General features: G+C 41.6%; 1 protein-coding gene across 1 annotated transcript in view; it reads left to right on the plus strand.

Annotated features, from left to right (window-relative positions):
* Positions 1-230: 230 nt before the first annotated feature.
* Positions 231-21,711, plus strand: part of LOC106608614 (Kv channel-interacting protein 4) — a 266,063-nt gene continuing 244,582 nt past the window's right edge. The window contains exon 1 of the mRNA XM_014206655.2: positions 231-766. Coding sequence (XP_014062130.1) covers positions 706-766 — 61 coding nt within the window. The 5' untranslated portion in view covers positions 231-705. The remainder of the gene's footprint in view (positions 767-21,711) is intronic.

A 21,711-nucleotide genomic window follows, 5' to 3' on the forward strand; every position in this document is an offset into this window, starting at 1 on the left:
TCATTTTCTATTAAGCCATCTTTACTTTTACTCATGTATGACAATTGGGTACTTTTTCCACCACTGACTGACAGTGTGTCAAAAACAGAGAAAATGAAAATTCCCAGTGGTGCAGTTCTTGAAACCAAGAACTGCAGACCAAATGTGTGTGTGTGTGTGTGTGTGTGTGTGTGTGTGTGTGTGTGTGTGTGTGTGTTGTTTGTTTGTTTGTTAATGGCCCCCAGCATGGCAAATAATTGACTCTGTAACATTATACTCCTGCATTGTGAGCCACCTTTTCATATCCTATATAAACTATAGGATATTTGGAATGAACAGTGAGACGTTACTTTGCTTGACCTTGTTTGGCTATTTTTCTACAGAAAGGGCCCAATACCTATATATGTAGATTCATGAGAAGGCTAATCTTTAAAATATTAAATTCCCTCATTTTGATAAAACCTTATACAAACAGAACTTAAACAGTCGTTATAATAACAAGTAATGTCAAATAACCGGTTCTGATTCCAATTTAGAAATGGACTCATTTTCTTATTGCAGCTGACTGAAGTTTTGATGTGTCGTATGCTCGCCCCCCAATGAGAATGCCATGCGCAAGATTTCTGCAGAATCTGCACCAACTCGTTGGCAAAGGAGCATCAACTTTCCAGTACTCCAAGTCATTTACTGACTGTCGCTCAAACTAAACTAACGACTTTTATAACCATGGATTCAAAGAGAGTGGAAAGCATATCTGCCCGAGTGGATGCTGCTGGGCGTTCAACTGGTAGGACAGTATTTGCATGTTTTATTATACAGCCTTTGGGGTTGATATGTTGATGCTGATACTAGTCGAAGCATGCCGGTGGAGTTGGCGTGTCAGAGGCGTGGGTTTACCTCGAAGTGCTTTGCATGGAGACGTTTGCTAAATTATGAAATGTTGAATGAGTCATGTTTCTACTTTTGCCTTCTCCGATATTATAGGAACGAAATGTGAAATGTACAGTATTTGGTGTACATACTACAGCTACTTAGCTCTAGCCTACCTGTCTTGTCAATTTGAACAGCTGTTTTTGAATAGAAACACTTGCGTGAGGTTTCGTCCATTGCGTTCTATATATTTTACATTTATTGTAGCCTAATTAGGCGGAAAATGTTGGTCTTTCCTTTTTGTTGTAATGTAGCCTATATTAGTTTGAATAGTACATTTTTTTTTTTTAGCTATTTACATTTTAATGGCTTATGATATATTAATTATATGGTACATTATACGATTTGAAAGTGAAACATTAACATTGGTAACACTGAATTTGGCACAGCATTCGTGCAGTGATCTTTAATGACTACTTTGTCAGATTACTATAAATGCATATTCTGCTGCCAGCTTGATAAAAATAAAACTCGTTTACCGTAGTCAGGACCACAACTTTGTCGACCGTTTTAGGTCGAGGAATATGTTTTTCATGATATAAAAACGTACACAGTTGAATTGACATTCCCTCCATCAACATTGTTGCTCTTACCTGCTCAACTCCATTACTATATATCTACAAAGAAATTACTTAAATACGATGTAACAACACATTTTTATACTGTAGTGTTACCAAGCACATTCTTAAATCCCCCCCAAAATCACTAAGATGCGTCCCTAAAACTACTGCATGTGTCCTTTAGTGTCGCGGAGAGACATCAAGGGGAGGTAGAGGTCATGGACAACACAAATGCAGTTTGTTCTCGAAGTGAGCAAGTGACCACCTGCGTTCCTACGCAGGCTTCTTTTCTAATCAGAAAACTTGGTTGCCTTCCACACTGATAATCACTCTGGCAGCTCATTGCTTCTCTCATAAAGAAATGGAACAGTAGTTAACCAGATCCTCCACACATGTCAATGTTTGTTTTGGCTGTGTGCATCTTTGATTGGGTCCTAATTATGCCTGCGTACTAGGCGTTTGAACCAAAGGATTTCAAGGAATCCAACTGTGAGTGGAGAAAGTGTGCTGATCTCAACTTTCTCTAAAGTGGTCTGTGGAGGCAGAAAGTGTTTCTTATGCGATTGTTTTCTCCATCTCCTTTTCCCCATACATGTACTCTGAGGTGAGATATGAAACTGTGATTTATTCCGACTGGGTAATTCTGTACTTCCTCAACTCTCTACTGACAAGGCAAATTAACAATGCACTCATTTGATGTTGCGGTATTGCGAGAAATGCTCTGTCAAGATTAGCCTAATTGTTTTAATTTGCATATTCAGTGCCTTTAGCTGCTTAGTCATTTCTTGTAAAGGGGTTTTTGAATCATGTGGTGTTAAAGCATGCTCATGTACAGACTGTCTTTCCTATAGAATTTGACCATTTTGATGCCAGTTTTAGATTTCGGAGTTGTACAATGGGATTGGTTGCACATTTAAAACATGTTGACTAACTCTGTTGTACAATGAGCATCTGTCCAGTCAGTGTTTGTACAGAACACCTTCTTGTTAGAATGATATTCTGCAGTGCTACTAGGTACATGCAGGTTCTAATCAGGACATTAATTAGCTGAATTAGGTGTTAGAGCAGGGCTGGAAAAAAAACTTGCAGCCCCATTGGCTCTCTAGGAGGATTGGCCACCCATGATGCAATATAATGTTCTTGCCTCCAATCCGTGTGATGTATAAATAGGCTGGGCTACTCTGCCTGTAATCGTATTGCTGACAATGGTTAGCCATGTCATTGCATTGCATCAGCTAACTGATGGCTGGCCAGTAAGCCACTCACCCTTTCAGTTGTTGATCATTGTTAGCAAACGCAGATCAAGCTTTTCACGTCCCTCAAGTGACAGCACTTGTAATTGGTTGAAATTACTCGGACTATCCCTTTACTTTTCTTGGAATGGAATTGTCCCTTGTGTAAAAAGCTACAACCAGCCACCCAGCTTGGGGTACCTTTGGGGCAATGATGACTGTCATCCCTGCCTCATTCATTCCCCTAGCAGATCACCACTGAACTTTTACAGTGGAGGAAGATGCATTCTGGAGGCGTTCGGCTGCTATTTCTCTGTATTGTTTTATCTTGTGATGCTATAATTTGCCAGCTACAGTTGAAGTCAGGAAGTTTACATACACCTTAGCCAAATACATTTAAACTCAGTTTTTCACAATTCCTGACATTTAATCCAACTAAAGATTCCCTGTTTTAGGCCAGTTAGGATCGCCACTTTGTTTTAAGAATGTGAAATGTCAGAATAATAGTAGGGAATGATTTATTTCAGCTTTTATTTCTTTCATCACATTCCCAGTGGGTCAGAAGTTTGCATACACTCAATTAGTATTTGGTAGCATTTCCTTTACATTTTTTAACTTGGGTCAAACGTTTTGGGTAGCCTTCCACAAGCTTCCCACTATAAGTTGGGTGAATTTTGGCCCATTCCCCCTGACAGAGCTGGTGTAACTGAGTCAGGTTTGTAGGCCTCCTTGCTCACACACACACACACTTTTTCAGTTCTGCCCACACATTTTCTATGGGATTGAGGTCAGGGGTTTGTGATGGCCACTCCAATACCTTGACTTTGTTGTCCTTAAGCCATTTTGCCACAACTTTGGAAGTATGCTTGGGGTCATTGTCCATTTGTAAGACCCATTTGAGACCAAGCTTTAACTTCCTGACTGAGGTCTTGAGATGTTGCTTCAATATATCCACATAATTGATGCCATCTATTTTGTGAAGTGCACCAGTCCCTCCTGCAGCAAAGCACCCCCACACCATGATGCTGCCACCCCCGTGCTTCACAGTTAGGATGGTGTTCTTCGGCTTGCAAGCATCCCCCTTTTTCCTCCAAACATAATGATGGTCATTATGGCCAAACAGTTCTATTTTTGTTTCATCAGACCAGAGGACATTACTCCAAAAAGTATGATCTTTGTCCCCATGTGCAGTTGCAAACCGTAGTCTGGATTTTTTTATGCCGGTTTTGGAGCAGTGGCTTCTTCCTTGCTGAGCGGCCTTTCAGGTTATGTCGATATAGGTCTCGTTTTACTGTGGATATAGATACTTTTGTACCTGTTTCCTCCAGCATCTTCACAAGGTCCTTTGCTGTTGTTCTGGGATTGATTTGCACTTTTCGCACCAAAGTACGTTCAGCTCTAGGAGACAGAATGCACCTCCTTCCTGAGCGGTATGATGGCTGCGTGGTCCCATAGTGTTTATACTTGCGTACTATCGTTTGTACAAATGAACGTGGTACCTTCAGGCATTTGGAAATTGCTCCCAAGGATGAACCAGACTTGTGGAGGTCTACAATTTTTTTTCTGAGGTCTTGGCTGATTTCTTTTGATTTTCCCATGATGTCAAGCAAAGCACTGAGTTTGAAGGTAGGCTTTGAAATACATCCACAGGTACACCTCCAATTGACTCAAATGATGTCAATTATCCTATCAGAAGATTCTAAAGCCATGACATCATTTTCTGGAATTTTCCAAGCTGTTTAAAGGCACAGTCAACATAGTGTATGTAAACTTCTGACCCACTGGAATTGTGATACAGGGAATTATAAGTGAAATAATCTGTCTGTAAACAATTGTTGGAAAAATTACTTGTGTCATGCACAAAGTAGATGTCCTAACTGACTTGCCAAAACTATAGTTTGTTAACAAGACATTTGTGGAGTGGTTGAAAAGCAAGTTTTAATGACTCCAACCTAAGTGTATGTACACTTCCGACTTCAACTGTATATTTCGTTTTCCTTGACCAGCGATAAGATGACGGCATGTGGTTTTCTATAGGGGAAAGAACACCATTATACATAGCAGGTGAGCACTATTTTACTTAAAAAGACTAGCTAGTTACTTACTAGGCTGATTTCATGATCAGATTTAGAAAAATGTAATCCCCCTCCAAAAAAAAAACAGGCGCTCTCCACCAGGTTTTGTTTGCTTTGGAGCCAGCTTTTGTTTTTCCCGTTGGGTTGTCATGTTGGGAAGCATCTGCTAGGATGACCGCCTGCCGCCTGACTCAGGCCAGAGAGCAAGACAGTGAGAAAGAGAGAGAGGGAGGGAGAGATTGAGAGAGGCAGATAAGGAGGGAGAGATTGAGAGAGGCAGATGGGGAGGGAGTGGGCTGGTGGAGTGTATATGCGGTTGTGGCAGAAATAAACAGCGCAGGGAAGAGTGAACAGAAGGAGTGAGTTTATGATTGCTGGAGGCCAAAATGAGAATGGACTGCCTTTCATGTTTAGATAATCAACTCCTAGGCTTGTTTACGCCACAAATTTCACTCTGTTTGACTTCCTTGGATGGGCATGTGTAACAGTATAGCTTCAGATTTAGAGGGTCCCTGGGCTTGAACCAGGGACCCTCTGCACACATCAACAACTGACACCCCACGAAGCATCGTGCCACAAAAGCCACAGCCCTTGTAGAGCAAGGGAAACAACTACTTCAGGTCTCAGAGCGAGTGACGTCTCTCGATTGAAACGCTATTAGCGCACACCACCGCTAACTAACTAGCCATTTCACATCGGTTACACATGCCAAACAGGCAGTGCCACCGAGGGACAAAGTGCCAGTCTCCTTCACTGTAGTGCTGTAGGCTTCTTACATTTTTATTCATTTAGCAGACACTCTTATCCAGAGCGACTTACCAGAGCAATTAGGGTTAAGTGCCTTGCTCAAGGGCACATAAACAGATGTTTCACCTAGTCAGCCCCTGGGTTTGAACCAGCTACCTTTCGGTTACTGACCCATTGCGCTTAATCACTAGGCTACCTGCCGCCCATTCTCTTAGTGTCAGAGAATGTAGCCAAGCCTTATATGTACAGTGTTAAACTATAGACGTCTGTCTGACCATATCCTGATAAGTACCAATATGTCACGCTACATCTACAACCATCAAGTCAGCGATAGATGTTCTAATGTGAAACATTCATCGTCCCCGCGCTCTTAACTCTTCATTTATGTCCTGTCTGAAAGCTTTGGAAGAAGAACATTTCATGAGGTCACGGTTCAAGTTTGATATATGATGTAGGAGGCGGAGCATAACACGCAATTAAGTAAAATTATCTATGTACAGTGGAATGGCCTGTCCAATTGGATTCTTTATGTTCTGAGTGCTGTGATTGGACAGATGGATAGAGAGGCTTATTGTCATGTCCTCACCTCTGATGACGATGTACCGTTATATACACTGAACAAAAATATAAATGCAACATGCAACAATTTCAATGATTTTACTGAGTTACAGTTTAAGGAAAATCAGCCAATTGAAATAAATTAATGAATCTATTTATTTCACATGATTGGGAATACACATATGCATCTGGTCACAGATACCCTTTGTGCACAACATTTAGAAAGAAATAAGCTTTTTGTGCATATGCAACATTTCTGGAATCTTTTATTTCAGCTCATGAAACATGGGGCCAACACTTTACATGTGTTTATATTTTTGTTCGGTGTACATTGATTTTCTACATTGACATACTCCTTGTTTGTCGCTAGCGTTCCGCTAACCCGTTTTCTGGAAGCATATTTCCATTTGGAACATACTGTATTTGATATTGTGAAATAACCATTTGAATAGTCAATCTCATTGGTTAAGAGAAAAGGAACACTATCACACTACCATGCACAATAGGAATCAGTTTTACTGTGGAAAAGTTTCACTACCCTAAACTCCACTAAAATCAATCATATGTTTTGGTCAAACTTGTTAAGATTTCACATTTTGTGCAAATGGATTCGGTCCCAACATGACTGTGCAAGTGGTCAAGAGATTTGATATTTCTCATTTTACCAAGAAATGTTTTCATTGTTTTTGGGTGCACTGCAGATGGAAGTGCAACTGCTTTACCACACTGTTGAAGTAGAGGAAGGTTTGGCATGTTAATTAGTGGTCATGATTTATACCCGCAGTCCAATAAAGCTCCCTAATAAAGGAGTCTGCCAACTCTATCATTGTCTTATTTCTACAAGTTCATTACTCGGCATAAGCTACACATTGATAGACAAGAAATGCAGACATTATTTTCGGTCTGTAGTTGTTGTAGTGTCAGATTTTGTATTTAGCAACCAACGTTGTCGTACCAGGGCTGTTAAATGTTGGTCCTGGAGGGCAGAAACTCTTCTGGATTTCATCCTCTCCCTCTTATAACAGATTAATTTAGCATCATGCAATTAACTACCAGGTAGAAACAAAAAACAGTAGGGATTCGGCCCTCCAGGACTGGAATACAACCACCAACCTTTTTCCTTGTGTTGCTTGTACTACGTACTACTTAAGCTGAGATTCAATTGGGTCTGTGCTATCCGGGATCCTTGGGACGTACCTACCCTAAACCCTAACCTTAACCCTTACCCTAACCTTAACCATAAGCCAACCATAACCCTTACCGTAACCATTTTACAGTTCAACTTCAATGGGGTAGGGACGCCCTGATAGCACGGACCCAAATGCAGGAAAAAAGTTGTATTCGTTGTTATTAAAAGTATGAATTTCCGCACCCAGCGGAAGGACCGCAGTTGTACAGGACAAACAGGTACAGGTAAGCGTTTTCAAGTTTGACAAGAATGGACTGATGGTGACTCGATGTTGATGCTAGCAAATCCTGTGACTAGTTATCAAAATTAAACTCTGCCTTGATATAAGAGAACTGAGTTGAGCATTCCTCAGCTACCCTGTACCTTGTCTGGGCATAGGGTGCGTTCGGAAACTTCCCTCTGGACGCTCTACTCTGAAATGTGAGCACTCTGGTTCGAGCGTCTAGAGCGCTTGATAATGACGAATTTACGAACGATGAAACTGTTCACAAATAAAAAAAGGCTGTAAACAGAGAGGGCGTGACTGCTTTTTTTGGGGTAATAAACTATGTTTAATCTGTTTTTGAGAGCAGGATGTCATTGATGATACCATAGATGGTGTGCTCCGGGTCATGCTACACGGTGAACAGGAAGTTGTTTCATCATGGCCATCTTCTCTGTGTGCCGTGTCTGTGCTTCCAGTGCCCTTTTTTCAGCTGCATGCTGTGATGTACCAACCTCCACCCTGTAATCTTTAAACCAAGCTGGCTCCTCTGCAGATTTCCTTTTCTTCACGTGGTGGCTTCACAGATTGTCGTTTGTCCCTCATTCTCTGGCTGGTGTGCATTCTCCTCCCTAACCATGCCGGTCCAGGACCTCCACATTCGGCTTCTTCATCTGTGGGATTGTTTGAGTCCAGCCACCCGGACAGCTGACGAAACTGTGTGTTCGCACAACCGAAGAATTTCTGCACAAACTGTCTGAAACTGTCTCAGGGAAGCTCATCTGCGTGCTCATCTTCCTCACCAGGGTCTTGAGCTGACTGCTGATCAGCATCGTAACCAATTTGAGTTGGCAAATGCTCACCTTCGATGGCCACTGGCACGATGGAGAAGTGCCAGTGGTCATGGATTAATCCCGGTTTCAACTGTACCTGGCAGATGGCAGACATCGTGAATGGCGTCGTGTGGGTGAGCGGTTTGCTGATGTCAAAGGGGTGAACACAGTGCCCCATGGTGGAGGTGTGGTTATGGTATGGGCAGGCTTAAGCTATGGACAACGAACACTATTTTATTTTATCAATGGAAAATTTTAATGCACACAGATGCCATGACGAGATCCAGAGGCCCATTGTGGTGCCATTCATCCGCCGCCATCATCTCATGTTTCAGCATGATAATGCACGGCCCCATGTCACAAGGATCTGTACACAATTTCTGGAAGCTGAAAATGTCCCAGTTCTTCCATGCCCTGCATACTCACCAGACATGTCACCCATTGAGCATGTTTGGGATGCTCTGGATCGACGTGTATGACAGCGTGTTCCAGTTCCCGCCAATATCCAGGAACAGCCATTGAAGCGGAGTGGGACAACATTCCACAGGCCACAATCAACAGCCTGATCAACTCTATGCGAAGGAGATGTCGTGCTGCATGAGGCAAATGGTGGTCACACCATATACTGACTGGTTTTCTGATCCACGCCATTATCTTTATTTTCTAAAAGTATCTGTGACCAACAGATGCATATCTGTATTCCCAGTAATGTGAAATCCATAGATTAGGGCCTAATGAATTTAAGGCTGATTTCCTTGTGTCAACTGTAACTTAGTACAATCTTAGAAAATTGCTGCGTTTATATTTTTGTTAAGCGTAGATTATCAGAGATATCTACTACAGCCCTCATCCTCCACATACAACACCCGTTCTGCCAGTCACATTCTGATAAAGGTCCCCAAGGTGCACACATCCCTGGGTTGCTCGTCATTCAGTTCGCTGCAGCGAGCGACTGGAACGAGCTGCAACAAACACTCAAACTGGACAGTTTTATCTCAATCTCTTCATTCAAAAACTTAATCATGGACATTCTTACTGACAGTTTTGGCTACTTCGCGTGATGTATTGTTGTCTTTACCTTCTTGCCCTTTACATTTACATTTACATTTTAGTCATTTAGCAGACGCTCTTATCCAGAGTGACTTACAGTAGTGAATTCATACATTTCATTTCATGCATTTTTTAAAATAAAAAAATAAATAAAATTGTACTGGCCCCCCATGGGAATCGAACACACAACCCTGGCGTTGCACACACCATGCTGGCGTTTGAAACACCATGCTCTACCAACTGAGCCACAGGGAAGCAAGTCTCAGTTAGGTAAGAGACACAACTTAGTCTCTTACAGTGCATTTGGAAAGTATTCAGACCCTTTGACTTTTTCCACATTTTGTTACGTTACAGCCTTATTCTAAATGTATTAAATTGTTTTTTTCCCCATTTTGTTACGTTACAGCCTTATTCTAAATGTATTAAATTGTTTTTTTCCCCCCATTGTCAATCACACACAATACCCCATAATGACAAAGCAAAAACAGTTTTTTTTTCTTGCAAATGTATCAAAAATAAAAACTGATATCACATTTACATATGTTTTCAGACCCTTTACTCAGTACTTTGTTGAAGCAGCTTTGATGCTACAAGCTTGGTACACCTGTATTTGGGGAGTTTCTCCAATTCTTCTCTGCATATCCTCCCAAGCTCTGCCAGGTTGGATGGGGAGCATTGCTGCACAGCTATTTTCAGTTCTCTCCAGAGATGTTTGACCAGGTGCAAGTCCAGGCTCTGGCTGGGCCACTCAAGGACATTCAGAGACTTGTCCAGAAGCCACTCCTGCGTTGTCTTTGCTGTGTGCTTAGGGTTGTGGTCCTGTTGGAAGGTGAACCTTCGAACCAGTCTGAGGTCCTGAGTGCTCTGGAGCAGGTTTTCATCAAGGATATCTGTGTACTTTGCTCCGTTAATCTTTCCCTCAATCCTGACGAGTCTCCCAGTCCCTCCGCTGAAAAACATCCCCACAGCATGATGCTGCCACCACCATGCTTCACCGTAGGGATGGTGCCTGGTTTCCTCCAGATGTGACGTTTTGCCATTTAGGCCCAAGAGTTCAATCTTGGTTTCATCAGACCAGAGAATCTTGTTTCTCATGGTCTGAGTCCTTTAGGTGCCTTTTTGCAAACTCCAAGCGGGCTGTCATGTGCCTTTAACTGAGGAGTGGCTTCTGTCTGGCCACTCTTCCATAAAGGACTGAATGGTGGAGTGCTGCAAAGATGGTTGTCCTTCTGGAAGGTTCTCCCATCTCTACAGAGGAACTCTGGAGCTCTGTCAGAGTGACCATCGGGTTCTTGGTCACCTCCCTGACCAAGCCTCTTCTCCCCTGATTTCTCAGTTTGGCTGAGTGGCCAGCTCGAAGAGTGTTGGTGGTTCTAAACTTCTTCCATTTAAGAATGATGGAGGCAACTGTGTTCTTGGGGACATTTTTTGGTACCCTTCCTCAGATCAGTGACTCGACACAATCCTGTCTCGGAGCGCTATGTACAAGTCCTTCGACATCATGGCTTGGTTTTTGCTCTGACATGCACTGTCAACTGTGGGCCCTTATATAGACAGGTGTGTGCCTTTCCAAATCATGTCCAATCAATTGATTATACCACAGGTGGACTCCAATCATGTTGTAGAAACATCAAGGATGATCAATGGAAATAGGATGCAGCTGAGCTCAATTTCAAGTCTCATAGCAAAGGGTCTGAATACTTATGTAAATAAGGTATTTATTTTTTAGTATTTTATATATGTGCAAAAATGTTTAAAAAAAATCTGTTTTCACTTTGTCATTATGGGGTGCTGTGTGTAGATGAGGGGACAAAAATATTTGTATCAATTTTAAAATAATTCTGTAACGTAACAAAATGTGGAAAAAGGGAAGGGGTCTGACTACTTTCCAAATGCACTGTATATACTTAGTGTGTAATGCCCTCATCAGTATGCAACCAATTTGCCGAATGAGCATATACCTTACATTGCCCCAATTCTTAGACTAAAGGCTACGTGGCCATAGGGGATTTAGACTTAAAGCCACATTACATCCATCTTTTCTATATTTTCACAGCATTGTGATTCAATCGGTTTAATGAATGTGACAGCAGCACCCTTATACATTATGATTTAAAACCAAATGGGTATTGTATTTTAGGCAGAATGCATATGGATTTTTAGCAAGCATGTTTTCCACAATGCTGTTTGCAAAATCTGTCATAAAACAAATGGTTACGGCTCCATTTATTTAAAGACAGTGAGATTTACAACAGCTATCATGTCGTGGGGCCAAACCACATAGAACTGTTACGTGCTGCATTCATTCATTCCTGATGTACAGTCGTGTGAAAAAGTAAGTACACTCCCAGGAAAGTTGCCTTTCATTTTCATATTTGGACAGCTGGATATGTAATCTTCACTTCAACACTATTGACAACACTGAAAGATTATACTTTGCAATCATTTATTCATAAAAAATCAACAGAAATGCAATTCCATAGTGTGGAAAAAATAACTACACCGCTAGCTTCAATAGCTTATGTTGCACCCTTTGGCTGAAATAACTTAATGTAGCCATTTCTTGTAACTTTTTATCAGTCTCTTACATCGACTGGGAGGAATTTTTGGCCACTCTTCTTTACGGTACTGCTTCAACTGTGTCATGTTCGAGGGCTTTCTTGCGTGCACGGCCCGCTTCAAGTCCCCCCACAACATTTCGATAGGATTGAGATCTGGGCTTTAACTCTGCCATTCCATAACCCTCCATTCTGTTTGTCAGGAATCAAGGTAAGACCCAGATGCAGGCAGTCGAAGTAACAATGTTTATTGTAGCAACACGGGCAGGCAAAATAGGTCAAGGCAGGCAGGGGTCGAAATCCAGGGTAAGGCAAAGGTACAGGATGGCAGGCGGACTCAGGATCAGGGACGGGCAGAGTTCAGTTATCCAGAGGTGGAGCGAAGGTGCAGGCAGACTCAGGATCAGGCAGAGAGGTCAGGCGGGTGGGTACAGGGTCAGGCCATGCAAAGGTCAAGAACCAGGAGGACGAGGAAAGAGAGGCTGGGAAACGATAGGAGCTGACAGGAAAAATGCTGGTTAGCTTGAACGAACAAGACGAACTGGCAACAAACAGACAGAGAACACCGGTATAAATACACGGGATGATAGGGAAGATGGGTGACACCTGGAGGGGGTGGAGACAAGGACAGGTGAAACCGATCAGGGCGTGACACTGTTGTAGCTTTGCTTTTGTGTTTTGGATCATTGTCCTGTTGCAAGATCCATGTTCGGTTCAGCTTCAGCTTTTTTGAAAGATAGCCTCACATTCTCATCAAGAATTCTCTGGTACAACACAAAATTCATGGTTGTCTCAATGATGGCAAGTTGGCCAGGCCCCGAGTCAGCAAAGCAGCCCCCAACCATAATGCCACCGCCTCCATGCTTTAGAGTTGGTGTGAGGTTCTTCTGTTCAAAGGCAATGTTTTGTTTTCGCCAAACATGGCATCTGGCATTGCGGCCAAACAACTCCACCTTTGACTGTCCAGAGCACATTGTTCCAGTAGTTTTGGTCTTTACCCAGCTGTTTTCTGGCAAACGTCAGTCTTGTCTTGATATTATTTTTGGAGAGCAGAGGCTTCTTCCTTCCTGACCTCCCATGTAGGCCAAGTCTGTGCAGTCTCTTTCTGACAGTTGACTCATGCACTTTGACATTGATTGTGGCAAGAGAGGCCTGTAGATCACTTGATGTTACCCTGGGGTTCTTAGAGACTTCTATGAGTATCTTTCTGTCAGCTCTTGGACTGAATTTGGTGGGATTTCTCCATTTGTAGATGAGCCGTCGGACAGTGGGATGATGTACTTGAATTGCTTGGAAATTGATTTGTAACCCCTCCCGGACTCATGGGCATCAACAGTCTTTCTTCGGAGGGCCTTGGGTAGGTCTTTTGATCTTGGCATGATGTGTTACCACACACCCATATGGTTAAGACCAAATCAGACCAAGTTTCTAATCTACAAGTTTCTCTCTAAGGATTTTCTAATCATTTGCACTGGTTTTGGTGCACCTGATTCTAATTTTAGCCATTTTATGTGATGGTAAAGTTAGGGGTGTGCTAACTTTTTCCGCATAAGGAAAATACATTTTTGTTTATTTTAATTGCATAACATTTTCAAAGTATAATTTTTTTGGTTAAATCTGGTTACCTTTTTAAATGAATGTGGTGGGAATTTAGCTCAAATATCCATGTGTCCAAATTTGTACAAAAAATAAACTTTCCAGGGGGTGTACTTTTTCACGACTGGACATTTGTCGCCGTCTGTGTAAATTCTGACCCCAGCTAGCCTTTGGCTAGTGAGCTGAGAAAAGGGAGCCCCTCAGAAAATAGTTGTGCCCTGTACGATGTACAGTACTTTGTCTATTTTGTCTTGTGCTCTATTGCCACAATGATACACAGCCCTTCACGGACAGAGGCCTAATCACCAGGTGGCTTATACAGTGTCTTTGGAACACGCTGACCAGTAAAAGAGCCACTTGTTATCTGCAGATAGCAGGCACCGCTCGGCTGAATCATTTATGCAGACATTCCGACACATTGACTCAGAACACGGCCTGAGGAGGGAGAAGAGTGGGAAAAGGTTCCTCTGTGTCGTGACTCATGTTCAGTCAAGTGGCTTTCAACTCAGGCTGTAGTGCCATGCTCCATTTAACAGGTGAAAAGGCTGATCTGGGGAGAGAGGGAAAACACGCTACAATGGACTACACTGCTCTCACTATTCATTACAGTTATGCTGAGTTGGTTCTTCCCTAGAGTATTGACAATTCCCATTAAAAAGTGCTGAACTCTCATTTGGGAAATAATTACCATTAGTGCATAATTAATACTGTAGTATGAAAATAAATGGTAATTGTATTACATTATTAGGATACAGCAGCCCTTTCAGATGATTATATTCTTTACATGCTTATTGTACATTAGTTTGTAGGGTGAGGTTGTGTAGCCTGGCTGACACTAACATGCATAGTCGGTTTGAATATGGAAGTGATCCTTTATTTTTAATTTGATGACACATTATTGATATCAAACTGCCCTTATTTCCAGTATATACAAGGTGGATGTTACAAAACAAAATGCAGTGAGAGAAACAATGGTGTGTTTTTTCTGTTAGTCATGTGACCAATTTAATGTGTCATAAATAGAAAACCAAACAAAATAGACTTCTCAATTAAGATGTCGGAGAGCTCATAGTTTCATGGCACAAACCAGAAGGTAACTTCACACTGCAGATACAATAATTCCAGCGTTTCTCTTCTCCCCAGTTCACATGCGTACAGTTCTCATGGTAGTTATCAGGCTGTAGGTTGTCCCAGTCGCGGTAGTAAAACCTGGACCCGTCACACCACAGCCAAAGGCACTCCTGGGTAGCAGCTTCCCGATCCAGGTTCTGGAGAAGTTGTGCGTATGTCTGCGGACCTTGAGAGGTGGGTTCTGTTCCAACGTAGTTTCCCTTGGCACCCATGTCCTCTATATACACTCTAAAAATGTGGGGTTCAACAAGGGTTCATCTAAGAGCCTCAAAGTTCTTCAAAAAACTTCAGGGTTTGTGGCACTGAAAATTGCCCCCAAAAGGTTCTTCCAAGAATGACAAAGGAGGTGGGGTTAATCAAGGAACCTCCTTAATTGGTGGGGGTTCTTGCAGGAACCCAACTGAAACATTTGTATTTTAATTTGAAAGGACAGCAGGTGCAGGCACTTAACTGGAGCATTTTAAGATCTCCTCAATTTAAGGTAAGGTTTGTCCCTTGTATGATCTAAATTGATATTGTTTTATGATGATACCATCTATCTTTTCATATTTGTGCAAATCTTTCTAAAACCCAAAATGGACACAATTCAATGGATATCAATCAGAGGTAAGAATATGTTGAAAGCTAGCAGTGTTGGGTGCAGATGACTGAATTGCTCACTTTTGTGTGTATGTCTGCATTTATACAGACGAGGAGGCATACAAAGGTATGGCAATTGGTATTATGTTATGCAGAGCACAATGACCATCCACCTCCCATTCCTCTTCAATGAATATCCCATAGGCCTCTACGTTATGGAGAAGGTATGTGTATGAAAACCATTATCAAAACAGCTTTTTTCATTCACATTTACTACAAAAACAAAGGTATGAACAATGTTGTGTGCATGTTTCGTTAATCATCTGTATAATAAAAAAAAGTGGATTCACAGACTTCACCCTCTGATGAATATAACAGGAAACCTGTTCAATGACCATGCACTGCGAAATCATTCTGGGCTGTGGATACGGAGAACATCAACACTAACATCAACACGCCAGAGGATATACCCATTATACTGGGGGCTCTGCTAGGAGTTTACCTCATATTTAGATTTTTTTATTCTGCTTTGCCACTAAAATCATAATAAACACTGACAACTAAAATATGGTGTTATTGTTATGCATATTATTATTATTATTATTATTATTAATAATAATAAGGGAGGGTGGGTGGGGGATAGTGAAAAAAAATTGACCCAAAAGGTTCTTCAAAAGTTTCTTTGAGGAATCATTAAAAGAGGTTCCCCCACAGTTTCAATTTGAACAACCCTTAAAGGATACTCCAGGAACCTTTTTATTTTTAAAGTGTAGGAGGAACGTGTTTCACGTCGGTCTCCTGTAAGAGTAAGGATCCGTGGATTTGCCGTCTCCTGTAGGGGTTTTAAGAGGATGAAGTTGGGCCTCTAGGAAGGGCTTTGTGTCCGCTGAGCGCAGAAGACAGTGCTCACAAGTAGGAGACAGCGCTGTGAACTTCGCCATGGCATTAGTCTCCTGTTCGAGAGGGTCCTGTTCATCTGCAGAAGGAGGAGCACCTTTCTATACAGTACAGGTATCTTTGATGGTCATGTGGAAGTTAATTATTGTTTGAAATGAACTTGCGATGCTGAAATATTTACAAGCGATTCACATGGCAAAACCGATTCATATCTACTTCCTTATTTCTTCTGATGCTGTATGAATAAAACATTTGGATAAAACAATGTCCAGTGTTTACACAGTAAAATAAAGCCAGTCAACTGCGTTATGAATTCATTCAGTTTAATGTTGTTTCATAGCCTTTGTTTTTAACCTGATCCCAACATTGGCTTCCTTGATCTGGGCTTTGTATCGTCTTATGATTTCCCCAATGGTATGCCATATGACTTGATATGGTCAACGAGGTCATGGTATCAGTTTCTCGGGCTTGTGATTGGTACAGTATCTGAGCACAAGCGCACAACAATCCATGACGCTCCTCTCTGTGAAGTGTTCTGTTGAAAATAGCACAGATTGTTGTAAAAGTGCAGGGGTATCTGAGTTGGTGTGCTAAACTCAATGGCTGGCTGGCTCAGAACCTCCTTAGATTGAATGCTGCAGGTGATTTCTTTGAGGAGATGATTTGCTATGTCCTGTGTTCTGCTATTTTTAACTGCTGCTGTTTTGATGGACGACAAGGTTACAGTAATGGTGAATATGTGGGTGACATGAAGTGTGCTCGGCCTAGATACACTCAGCTCAATGCTGCTTCTGTCTGGCCCTGCTGTGGCTACCCACAGACCTGTTGTCATGGAACCACAGGGCTTCTGACCACAATGACATTGTGCAGCTGGGCATGATGACAAGCAAGCATGTACACGCATGGTAACAAACTTGTAGAGCAAACTATTATCTAAGCCAAGCACTTGTTGATAAAACATACAAAACATCAGTTCCGTTGTGCATACTTGCTTGGACATAAACTGGACTTGTTTTTTAAGTGAGAAATAAAATGATAGACAATCTTGGAAAGTACAGTAGGGAGGGTCAGGGAATCCTAAATATACGACTGTTCCCCTCATCTGGGAGAAATCAACTTTGGTAAAACTTTCTATGAACCATAGTGCATTTTTAATGCATTCATAGTCCCATCACCCATGATGCTTTAAATCTGGATGTAAGCATCTATAACAGGTTGTGGCTAATGTAATGGCCTGTATTAACACACTATTAGGTGCAATATCCAGAAATCGCCATTTCCTGGTTGCTAAAATTTGAATAGTCTGCCTAATTTCAGTTTTCAGTCTAAACCACTGTCAATACCCCAGAATATTTTTTTCAGCTGTTTGAAGCTGGTGTACAAAACCTAAAGTAAAAAGACACAAACATTTAAATTAAGAATGGGAAGCAATAGAAATAGCGCACATAGAACAGATCTACCACTTCTTAGACTTGCTTTCAATGAGAATGAGTTATAGATCTGTCACTTTTCTATGTGAATTTAGTCGGGTCGCCCCCAAAAAAAGATACATATTGCAGCTTTAACACAAATCATCACAAACCTAGGAAGTGTTCACAGAAAGTGATATTAAACCTGTCATGGAGTTTTGAGGACTTGAGCCTAGGCGTGTTCTAATGCCTTCATGCCGATGCCGTTAGCTCTCAGTAATGGCCTCCCTAATGGGTTCTACTGTAGCATTATTCTCACATTGGCTTTATGGAAATTCAGAGCTGGGGTGTAGATGAGCGTATTGTTTTGAAATGTGTTTTTCCATCTAGGGCTGACCCCATTATAGTCGACTGATCGATTGTTTGGTCGATAGGCCGTTGGTCGGCCAAGCATTTTTTTTTAGTTGAGCAGTTGCAAAAAAATGTTTAATAAAATGTATGGTAAATGTCTTGATTGACGCTTGTCTCAGAGGATTAATCCATTGTGCAGGCCATGGGGATGGCACACCAGTATCACAGGTAGTACATTTTACCGTTAATTCCCATCATTTCTAATCAACAATGTTTGTTTGGTTAACGTAATTTCTGTTAATGCATTCAATATAGTACTATTATTAGTCTTACAGTTCTCGCTGTCGGAGTGGACACATTGTTTGCAGAGCGTACAACCTAGGCTACACTTGTGAGAAACAAGTTTTGGTTTATTTCATTCCATATATGAGTTTTACATTTATTCATTGTGTTTTGTTTGGAGTGCTCCTGTCAATGTTGAGTAAGGACGTGCACCTGAATACGCATAGAAGTAGGCCTAGGCTATCTGCCCTGCGTGCAAACGTAGACTTAAAAATGTGCCCATTTGGGGATCTGATAGTATTTCTAATTGTCTTAACTCACCGCCACAAATGAGCTGTGGAGCTTCTCAAAGTAATTTTTTTTCTTCACTTCAAACTTGCTGAAAACAAAATCTGTTTTTACGTCCATTGAGAATGAAAATAGTTCTTCAAAGTAGCCCATTTGAGAAATCTTTCCAGCTCTCTCCCTTTTGATAACCATTCGGCGTGAAAGGGAAAACAAATGTCATGCTGTGATCTGGTGGAATTGTCATAAAATAGGCTTACCTGATGATCTCTTGCGCAAATACAGCTGTGTCTGTCTGGAGCTCACTGACCGGGGAACTCTGAGGGTCCAGAATATTTTATATGATGTTGCAGGTTTGTTAGTGCAAGCTTGGGGCTGGACCAAATTAATAGTTGATAAAATGTTTCAAGTTCCTTGCATATCCAATGTGATTTATTTTTATTTGTATATTTTCTACTTGCAGGCTGCAATGTTTTTATTTGTTGGCTTTACATAGGCTATTTTTACATGGTTGGCGATGGTAATAGAAGTTAAGGCCATCACTAGCCGGCTACCACCCGGCAGGTTGAGTAACCTGATTTTATACACCTGTCAGCAACGGGAATGGCTGAAATAGCTGAATCCACTCATTTGAATGGGTGTCTACATACATTTGTATATATAGTGTACCAGCTTTCTCTTGTCAACATATAGCTTACCCTTTCTCAGATGTTCTTTGTTTTGGTGGTAGCGTCACTATTAACCCAGAGAATTTAGCAGTCTAATGAGCATATGGTGTTGGGGTTTGATGATTTCGTAAAATGGATACTCATGGAAGACCCAGTGCTTTTCCCACATTTTACAAGTTATGTGCACGAGAGCTTGCAAGGTGAATGCGTCAAGTCCTAGACTGGAAAAGGTCAGCTGTTGATGTAGACCTGCATTCATATTCCATAGATTTGAAGTAATCATAACACCAGAGGAACTCATGTAAGACTGAACGCTGATGTTTTTGGCCGAAATCATTGTCTACTGTTTATTCTGAAGTCCCTGAAATATGCTTGATCTTGGACCGGAATGAATCATTGAGTGTCTTGCTGCATGTGGCAGGGCTGCAAGATTAATCAAATTCTGATTGAAACTGCGATATTGACATGTGCAATACCCATATCACAAGAGGCTGCGATTTTCTCCTTTGATACTATGTTAATACAACAAAAACTGGACTACGGTGCCTCTAATGACATGCGCTAGACGACGTTCATTCATTCTCTACATGCACAGAGGATGCTGACCAATCACAAGCGGGCCCTCTCTCTCTCTCTCTCTCTCTCTGCATGACATGCACATGCTGACCAATCTCAAGTGTCTCCACTAAGAGTGCACAATGAAAGATGCTGTTGAGGAGAGATAGTGCTTCACCTCCGCGTGTCGGAAACCTGAGTGCTGATAAGAGCTAATGAAAAAACATCCCGCAGCCACATAGAAATCAGCGAGGCTATCACCTACTGCACAGTGCCTTTGGAAAATATTCATGCCACTTGACTTATTCCACATTTTGTTGTTATAGCCTGAATTCAAAATGGATTGAATACATATTTTTTCCTCACCCACCTACACATAATACCCTATAATGACAAAGTAAAAACATGTTTTTAGAAATGTTTGCAATTTTATTGAAAATGAAATACAGATATCTCATTTCCATACTGTAAGTATTCACACCCCTGAGTCAATACTTTGTAGAAGCACATTTGGCAGTGATTACAGCTGTGCCTTTCTGGGTAAATCTTTAAGAGATTTCCACACCTGGATTATGCAACATTTGCCCATGGTTATTTTCAAAATTCTTCAAGCTCTGTCAAATTGGTTGTTGATCATTGCTAGACAACCATTTTCAGGTCTCGCCATAGATTTTCAAGCAGATTTAAGTCAACACTGTAACTCGGCCACTCAGGAACATTCACTGTCTTCTTTCTAAGTAACTCCAGTGTACAGTTGAAGTCGGAAGTTTACATACACCTTAGCCAAATACATTTAAACTCAGTTTTTCACAAGTCCTGACATTTAATCCTAGTAAGAATTCCCTATTTTAGGTCAGTTAGGATCACCACTTTATTTTAGTAAAGAGAATTATTTATTTCAGCTTTTATTTCTTTCATCACATTCCCAGTGGGTCAGAAGTTTACATGCGCTCAATTAGCGTTTGGTAGCATTGCCTTTAAATTGTTTAACTTGGGTTAAATGTTTTGGGTAGCCTTCCACAAGCTTCCCATAATAAGTTGGGTGAATTTTGACCCATTCCTCCCGACAGAGCAGGTGTAACTGAGTCAGGTTTGCAGGCCTTCTTGCTCGCACATGCTTTTTCAGTTCTGCCCACAAATTTCTATAGGATTGAGGGCAGGGGTTTTGTGATGGCCACTCCAATACCTTGACTCTGTTGTCCTTAAGCCATTTTGACACAACTTTGGAAGTATGCTAGGGGTCATTGTCCATTTGGAAGACCCATTTGCGACCAAGCTTTGACATCCTGACTGATGTCTTGAGATGTTGCTTCAATATATCCACATAATTTTCCTACCTCATGATGCCATCTATTTTGTGAAGTGCACGAGTCCCTCCTGCAGCAAAGCACCCCCACAACATGATGCTGCCACCCCCGTGCTTCACGGTTGGGATGGTGTTCTTCGGCTTGCAAGCCTCCCCTTTTTCCTCCAAACATAACAATGGTCATTATGGCCAAACAGTTCTATTTTTGTTTCATCAGACCAGAGTTAATTTCTACAAAAAGTACGATCTTTGTCACCATGTGCAGTTGCAAACCGTAGTCTGGCTTTTTTTAAGATGGTTTTGGAGCAGTGGCTTCTTCCTTGCTGTGCGGCCTTTCAGGTTATGTCGATATAGGACTCGTTTTACTGTGGATATAGACACTTTTGTACCTGTTTCCTCCAGCATCTTCACAAGGTCCTTTGCTGTTGTGCTGGGATTGATTTGCACTTTTCGCACCAAAGTACGTTCATCTCTAGGAGACAGAACGCGTCTCCTTCCTGAGCGGTTTGGTTTGGTCCCATTGTGTGTTTTACTTGCGTACTATTGTTTGTACAGATGAACGTGGTACCTTCAGGCGTTTGGAAATTGCTCCCAAGGATGAACCAGACTTGTGGAGGTCTATCATTTCTTATCCTGTGGTATTGGCTGATTTCTTATGACTTTTCATGATGTCAAGCAAAAAGGCACTGAGTTTGTAGGTAGGCCTTGAAATACATCCACAAGTACACCTCCAATTGAC

This window comes from Salmo salar, chromosome ssa07, assembly GCF_905237065.1.
Source record: "Salmo salar chromosome ssa07, Ssal_v3.1, whole genome shotgun sequence".
Taxonomy (NCBI): domain Eukaryota; kingdom Metazoa; phylum Chordata; class Actinopteri; order Salmoniformes; family Salmonidae; genus Salmo; species Salmo salar.